We start from the raw sequence: 8482 nt of genomic DNA, 5'->3' as shown, positions 1-8482 counted from the left end.
CAAGAAAAGATTCTAAAATGTGCCCAAGATAAATGCCAGATTACTTTCAGAGGATTTCCAATTAGACTCACAGCAGACTTCTCATAAGAAATGCTACAGGCTAGGAGAGAATGGAGAGATATATTCCAAGTCTTAAGAGAAAAGAACTGTAAACCCAGAACACTATACCCTGCAAAGCTCTCATTTATGAATGAGGTGACAAACTGAAATTGAAAGAATTTGTCATCACACATCCAGCCCTGCAGGAGATGCTTAAGGATGTGCTGCACATAGAAACACAGAAACATGGTCATCACTACGAAAAAAGGTAAAGGTAGAAAATCTCCCAATAAATGTACAAAGAAAATCCAAAGTAAAACATAGGAATATTTTGGACATGGCAGGGCAATGTCCTTACTTATCAATAGTCATTTTTAATGTAAATGACCTCAACTCTCCAGTTAAAAGACACAGACTGGCTGAATGGATTTAAAAAAAAAAAACTTCTATTTGCTGCCTCCAAAAAACACATCTCACCAACAAGATGAATGCAAATTGAAAGTGAAAGGATGGAAAAAGATATTCTATGATAATAGAAACAACAAAAGAGCTGGTGTATCCATCATAATATCAAACAAAATAGACTTTAACACAAAAACAATTAAAAGAGACAAAGAAGGGCACTATGTAATGATTAAGGGATCAATTCAACAGGAAAATGTGATTGTTATAAACGTATATGCATCTGATTACAGGGCCTGTGGCTATTTAAAAGAAATGATAAGGGATCTAAAGGGAGACATAGGCTCATATACAATAGTAATGAGGGATTTAAATATCCCACTTTCAGCAATGGACAGATCAACCAGACAGAGAATCAGCAAGGAAACAGAAGATTTAATCGACACTGTAGACCAAATGGACCTAACAGATATTTACAGAACTTTTCATCCTACAGTTGAAGAATATATATTTTTCTGACCAGTGCATGGAACTTTCTCTAGGATTGACCACATGCTAGGCCATAAAGCAAGTCTCAGCAAATTCAAACAAATTGAAATCATACCATGCATCTTCTCAGACCACAATGCAATAAAACTTGAATTCAGCAACTCAGGAAACTCTAGAGTATATAAAAACACATGGAGACTGAACAACATGCTCCTGAATGAATAGTGAGTCATAAAAGAAATCAAAAGAGAAATAAAAAAATTTCTGGAAACAAATGAAGATGACAATATAACATATCAAAACTTATGGTATACAGCAAAAAAAATCAAATACCTTGGAATAAATTTAGCCAAGGATGTCAAAGTTCTCTATGGTGAGAATTACAAAACATTAAAGAAAGAAATAGAAGAATATTCAAACAAAATGGAATAATATTCCATGTTAATGGATTGGAAGAATCAATATGATCAAAATGCCCATTCTCCTAAAAGCAATTTACAGATTCAATGTGATACCAGTCAAAATACCAAAGACATTCATCTTAGATCTAGAAAAAATGGTGCAGAAATTCATATGGAAACACAGGAGACCTTGAATAGCTAAAGTAATCTTATACAACAACAACAAAAAACCAGAGGTATCACAATACCAGATTTCAAGACATACCACCAGGCAGTTATAATCAAAACAGCCCGGTACTGGTACAAAAACAGATGGATAGACCAATGAAACAGAATAGAAATGCCAGAAATCAATCCAAACATCTACAACCAACTTGTATTTGACCAAGGAGCTAAACCAACCCCTGGATCAAGGACAGTCTCTTCAACAAATGGTGCTGGGAAAGCTGGATTTTCACATGCAGGGGTATGAAGCAGGACCACTACCTTACACCTTACACAAAAATCCACTCAAAATGGATTAAAGACATAAATCTATGTCTTTTTATTTGATACCATCAAATTATTAGAGAACATTGGGGAAACCCTACAGGACATGGCACAGGCAAAGCATTCTTGGAAAAGACCTCAGAGGCTCATGCAATCAAAGCCAAAATTAACAAATGGAATCCCATCAAATTGAGAAGCTTCTGTACAGCAAAAGAAACACTCAGGAAAGTAAAGAGGCAACCGACAAAATGGGAGAAATTATTTGCAAACTATACTACTGATAAAAGATTAAAAACTGGACTATATAAAGAGATCATGAAACTCCACAACAACAAAGGAAAAAACCTAGTTATGACATGGGACAAGGACTTAAACAGACATTTTTCAAAAGAGGTAATCCAAATTGTGAACACATGAAAAAATGCTCAGGATCACTAGCCATCAGGGAAATGCAAATCAAAACCACAATAAGGTTTCACCTCATCCCCATTGGAATGGCTTTCATACAGATATCAACAAAGAACAGATGCTGGCAAGGCTGTGGGGAAAAGGCACACCAATCCACCGTTCGTGGGATTGCAAACTGGTAAAGCTACTATGAAAGTCAGATAGGAGATACCTCATAAATCTGAATATAGACCTACCATATGACCCAGACAGCCCACTCCTGGGAATTTATCTAAGGAAAATGAAATCAGCATATGAAAGTGATATCTGTACCCCCATGTTTATTGCAGCTCAGTTCACAATATCTGGAATCCACCCAAATGCCTGTCAGTTGAAGACTGGATAAAGAAATTATAGGTTACACACACCATGGAATACTACACAGTGGTTAAAAAAATGAAATCCATTCATTTGCAACAAAATGTATGAGTCCGAAAAACATCATACTTAGTGAAATAAGCCAGTCACTGAGGGACAAATACCATATGTTCTCCCTGATCTGTGATTACTAATAGAGCACCTAAAAGGAAATCTTGAGAAGTGAAATTGACACTTGGAGAAGCAATGACTTGAGCAGCCCTTGTCTTGACTGTTGAAATAGTTTTTTTTTTCTTCATAGATTTAATCATATGGTGTAGTGTCAACTGATAGATCTCAGTGGGGCCAGCAAAGTTGTATAGCAGGTAAAGCTGCTGCCTGCAGTGCCAGCATCCCATATGGGTGCCAGTTTGAGTCCCAGCTGTTCCACTTCCTATCCAGCCCTCTGCAAGGCCTGGGAAAGCAGTAGAAGATGGCCAAGCCCTTGGGCCCCTGTACCCACGTGGGAGACCCAGAAGAAGCTCCTGGCTCCTGGCTTCAAATTGGCACAGTTCTGGCCATTGCGGCCAACTGGGGAGTGAACCAGTTGAGAGAGTGAACTCTCTTTCTCTCTCTGCCTTTCCTTCTCTCTCTGTAACTATGACTTTCAAGTAAAATAAATAAATCTTTAAAAAAATAGATCTCAGTAAAAAATAAGAGTGAGAGTAAGAGAGGGAGGAGGAAGTTTGTAACTGTAAAGCTGTATAGTTCTGCATTCATTCCTATAGACTTACTTCTAAGGGTACAGTTTAAAAAACTTGCCATGAGACCCCAAATTCAATTAAGCTAAGTGGTAAAAATGCTATCTTAAGTGTTAAAATGATCATATTAAGTGTTAAAGGTATCATATAAATAAGATCAAGTGTCTGGTAATAACAATAGATAGAATTAAAAAGGAGAAAATGTCCCAACATGGGAAGCAGTTCACACAGCAGACTCAGAGAATGACAATAGCTCTAAATAGCACTCTGACCTCAGAATCAGTCCTCAAGGCATTCTGGTCTGGCTGAAAATCCATTGAGAGCATTTTAGGCATGGAAAGCCAAAAAATATGTGCCAAAAAAGTCCCACATGAAGGACCTCTGTGAGTGAGACCCCAGTGAAAAGAAGGGGCCATCAAAGAGGGATGCACTTTTCTATGAAGGGAGGAGAGAACTTCCACTTTGCCTATGGCCTTGTCCAAACACTAATGGAGATTGTAGACTCAGAAGGCTTCCATAGCCTTGTCAAGAGCCTTTACTTCAAGAGCCTCAGATGATCACTGATGTCCTAAATAAGAGTGTTAATTGTTAAATTAACAACATGAGTCACTATGCACTAATTCCCCATGCAGGACCTCTTTCCTCAATGAATCATACTATGAGAATTAACTGTAAAACTTGTTCTCAGTTTTGTGTGTGTATGTGTGTGCAAGCTGTTGAAATCTTTACTTAGTACAGAGTTGTTCTTCTGTGTATAAAGTTAATTGATGACAGGGAAGGTATGGTGGGAGGAATCATTATGTTCCTAAAGTTGTATTTATAAAATTTGTACTACTTAAATAAAAGGTTTCTTTGAGAAAAATGATAAGGGTTTTGTTTTGTCAGTTGCCGTAGTATTTCCATTTAAAGCAGTTTACTAGATGAGAGTTCTTAACAGAATAATCTCCTAATAATTCTAATATGTTAGGATACCTTTAAAGTGAAAAATAGGTTTTTTGCAGTCTCATAGATAAGAATGATAATCAAAATGTAGAAATTACAGCATTTGCCTCTATTTTAAATATTTTACAAATTAATAAGAATTATATACTATTTTTAAATGAGGTAATTTAATGTTATAATTAATATATGTTATATTTATTTAATAAATAACAAAGAGAAAGATTTTCAATATATAAAAAAGTCAATTTTATTTTCTGTTCCTTGAACACAAAGAATGAACTTACAATTCAGATATCCTAAGGAAGACAGGACTCCTGAACCATCCAGGACTTGCCCCAGAGGCTTTGTCTCAGGAGTCTGCAGCCCCAGCAAGAGTCTCACTGAGGAGTCAGGGGCAGTGAGGGCCCCTATGGGGCTCAGGGCAGCAATGGAGACTCAGGCCCTGGGGGAGCTCCATCCACTCCAGAGTCTGAGCTGAGCCCCTCCCCTGGGGGCCTCACATACTCCTCCAAAAGCAGGAGACTTGCTAAGGGGCACAGGGAGCCCATCAGACCCCCCCTCTGTGGGGCAGATGCTCCACGTCTCCCTGAAGCATGAAGCATGGAAAGAGGGTTCCAGAGAAGGAAGTTCGAGGGAAGGAGAAAATGTGGGAACCATCAGTCAAGTTATAGAATGAGACGTCCCCCTCACCAATGTCCAGGAAAATCCCAACCTTGCAAGGCGGCTACAACTGGCTGATGTGAACCTGGAGGATGATTCTAGATGTCCCTGTCCTAATCCCTAAACCTGTGGCTCTGTAACCTACAGGGAAAGGGAGCTTTGCAGATGGGATAAAGGTTAGGACCTTGAAGTTAAGGTAGTTTACTGGATGATCCAGGTGAGCCCAATCGAATCATGTAAACCCTGAAAGCACACAGCCTGCCAAGGTGTGTGTGGCCAGAGAAAGTAATAGAGTGAGGGAACCAGAGTTGGAAGATGTGTACTTTGCTGTCTTTGAAGACAGAGGAATGGGGCCATGAACTTAGGTGTGCAAGTGGGGTCAGATGCTGGGAAATCCAGGAGCTGACAGAGGGGATGCAGACTTGCAGGTGTTTTAGCCCAGTGAGACCTGTCTCAGACTTCTGACCCACAGAGCTGTAGGACAGTCAACGTGTGTGGTGGACACACCAAGGCTGAGGTCATTTTTCTGGAAGCAAATAGAAACCTCCTACAATCACATGTGCTTGGGAGCTACACCCAGCACGGAGAAGAACTGGCAGGAGAAGGCATCTGGAGAGAGCACGAGGACCCTTGGAACCTGAACATGGGGAAGGCATGACCCAGAAATTTCCACGTGGTGTGGTCTGAGATGCAGGGACTCAGAGGGGCCCAGAGAGCCAGTGGGCAAGGGAAGATCTGGAAAGGAGGAAAAAGGGACACAGTGCATCAATTTCCCATTCAAAGCCAAGTCTCTCAGACCACGAACTCCACTCTTTTGGAACATGGTCATCAACAGCGCCCAGATGATCAGACAGGACCTGCCCCTGCCCTTCCTCAGCTGACAGCAACACAGGGGCTTAAGGACCAGCTAAGCCCCACCTCCCCAGCATAAGCATCTGGAGGGGCACAGGAAATGTCTCCCAGATTTGTCCAAGGCTACTGCATCCCTCCCACCTCCATGCTCATCCCTGGGGAGCAGAAATCTAGATACTAACTTGATTGATTTGCTTGATAGGAAACAAAATCACATCAAATGGTGGGGCTGCTTGATGTAACCTCTGGAAGAACAGTGAATGTTTAATTTACTTGTTGTTGCCAAGACATTAGTTGTCTAAGAAACTGTAAAGTTCTGTACCATAATGGAAGAGGAGGAGGAGAAAAAAGGGAAGGGGAGGAAAAGGAGGAGAAAACAGAACCATGATTCACTTTTGAGAGAGTAGCACAGCAAAATACTGTTTAATAAATACAACATAAAATTCACTTAATTATCACAAGAAATTGTAAGTTAGGCATTATTTCGTATTCATAACTAGAGATCAGACATTTGTATGGTTTTGAACTCGCCATGGGAAAAACTTGATTTATAGTAAAGACAGAGTTCGTTCTTACAAAATAAATAGGTGGTGCCGGCACTGTGGTGTAGCAGGTAATGCCCCAGCCTGCAGCCCCAGCATCCCCCCTGAGCACTGACTTGTGTCCTGGCTGCTCCCCTTCCCACCCAGCTCCTTGCTAATGCACCTTTGAAACCAGCAGAAAATGGCCTGGGTCCTCGGGCCCCTGCACCCACATGGGAGCCCTGGAGGAACTCTTGGCACCTGGTTTTGGCCTGGCCCAGCTCCAGCCGTTGTGGCCGTTTGGGGATTAAACCAGTGAATGGAAGATCTCTCTATCTGTCCCTTTCCCTCTCTCTTTCTCTCTCTCTCTCTCTTTCTCTCTCTCTCTCTCTCTCTCTCTCTCTCTCTCTCTCTCTCTCTCTCTCTCTCCTTCTCTGTAACTCTGATTTCAAATATAAAGTCACTGGCTTTCCTGGTTCTTCAGCTTGCAGATGGAAGATTATGCAACTTCTAAGACTGCAATTATCAGCAGTAAGAAGACCAAGTGCATGAAGCACAGAAAGGAAGAGCAGGATTTCACGAGAAAGATGTAGTAAACACCTGAATTTTGGACGCCTCAAACACGAAAGGGTTCACAGTGCTTATAAGCACCATCATTATTTTCCTCCTCTAAGTAATTCAAATCTTTACTTCATTTCTGATTTTTTCCAGAAATAAAAACCTAGTTCATTACTTAAAAAAAAAAAAAAAAGCCTTTCCGGCGGTGACGACCGACCCACGCGAACATGCCTCTCGCGAAGGATCTCCTGCATCCCTCTCCCGAAGAGGAGAAGAGGAAACACAAGAAGAAGCGCCTGGTGCAGAGCCCCAATTCCTACTTCATGGACGTGAAGTGCCCAGGATGCTATAAAATCACCACGGTTTTCAGCCATGCACAAACGGTAGTTTTGTGCGTTGGCTGCTCCACTGTCCTCTGCCAGCCCACAGGAGGAAAAGCAAGGCTTACAGAAGGATGTTCCTTCAGGAGGAAGCAGCACTGAAAGCACCCTGAACCAAGATGAGTGGGAACCTTCCCAATAAACACATTTTGGATACAAAAAAAAAATAATTAAAAATAATCAAATGAGGACAAGACTCCAAGAGTCGTATTAAAATATAAGATATAAACTCAGCAGAGAAAGGGTTATGGTAAGAGAAGACTGTATGATCTCACCTTTTATACAGAAGTCTCCTGGAGACGCAGATTCTTTTTTTTTTTTTTTTTTTTTTTTTTTGACAGGCAGAGTGGATAGTGAGAGAGAGAGACAGAGAGAAAGGTCTTCCTTTGCCGTTGGTTCACCCTCCAATGGCCGCCGCCACCGGCGCACTGCGCTGATCCGAACGCAGGAGCCAGGTGCTTCTCCTGGTCTCCCATGGGGTGCAGGGCCCAAGGACTTGGGCCATCCTCCACTGCACTCCCTGGCCACAGCAGAGAGCTGGCCTGGAAGAGGGGCAACCGGGACAGAATCCGGTGCCCCAACCGGGACTAGAACCCGCTGTGCCAGTGCCGCTAGGTGGAGGATTAGCCTATTGAGCCACAGCGCCGGCCTGGAGACGCGGATTCTATAAGGTGGCTCCCTGTGCACCTGCTGCCCAGGCCTCCTTCCCCTTAGAGGAGGCCATGACTCTGTTTCTCACAGCCCACGTCCCTGACCATGAGCAGAAGCATCCAGACTGGAGTGGGGGAGGGGGAGACACATTACACAGGGCCAGAGAGCACAGCTCCTCACGTCACCACAGTGACCCCCACTGCCCTAGCATCTCCCTTACCGTGTTCCTTCCCTCACTGCTGCTGGAAGATTGAACTGTTCTCCTTATCAGAGGCAAGCTTCAAAATGACATTTTTAAGATTTATTTTATTTTAAACTGACTCACTTTGGGGGCCCGGGTTTTGGGGACAGAGATCTTTCATCTGGTTCACTCTCCAACCACAATGGCCATAGCTGGACCAGGCCAAAGGCAGGTCTGGGAGTTTCCTCTGGGCCTCCCATGGGGTGTGGGGCCTGAGCATCTTGGCCATCCTCCACTGCTTTCCCACGCACATTAGCAGGGAGCTGAGTGGAAGTGGGACATCTGAGATGCAAACAAGCACCCACAAGGGATGAGGGCGCTGCAGGCAGTGGCTTAACCCACAACGTGATAG

The 8482-nt window shown here is 42.6% G+C and overlaps 1 protein-coding gene across 1 annotated transcript; it reads left to right on the top strand.

The window, feature by feature from the left end:
- Positions 1-7057: 7057 nt before the first annotated feature.
- LOC133755816 (small ribosomal subunit protein eS27) lies at positions 7058-7405 on the top strand. Its single transcript, XM_062185920.1, has one exon. The coding sequence runs from the start codon at positions 7086-7088 to the stop codon at positions 7338-7340; it is 255 nt and encodes an 84-aa protein (XP_062041904.1). The 5' UTR covers positions 7058-7085; the 3' UTR covers positions 7341-7405.
- Positions 7406-8482: the final 1077 nt, after the last annotated feature.

The sequence above is a fragment of the Lepus europaeus genome, chromosome 3, assembly GCF_033115175.1.
Source record: "Lepus europaeus isolate LE1 chromosome 3, mLepTim1.pri, whole genome shotgun sequence".
Lineage (NCBI taxonomy): Eukaryota > Metazoa > Chordata > Mammalia > Lagomorpha > Leporidae > Lepus > Lepus europaeus.
The sequence above is the reverse complement of the archived record's forward strand: the minus strand, read 5'-3'. Positions and strand labels throughout refer to the sequence as shown.

Bases quoted from the DNA above. Each gene is read 5' to 3' on its own strand.
- LOC133755816 (XM_062185920.1), top strand. From the start codon at position 7,086: ATGCCTCTCGCGAAGGATCTCCTGCATCCCTCTCCCGAAGAGGAGAAG.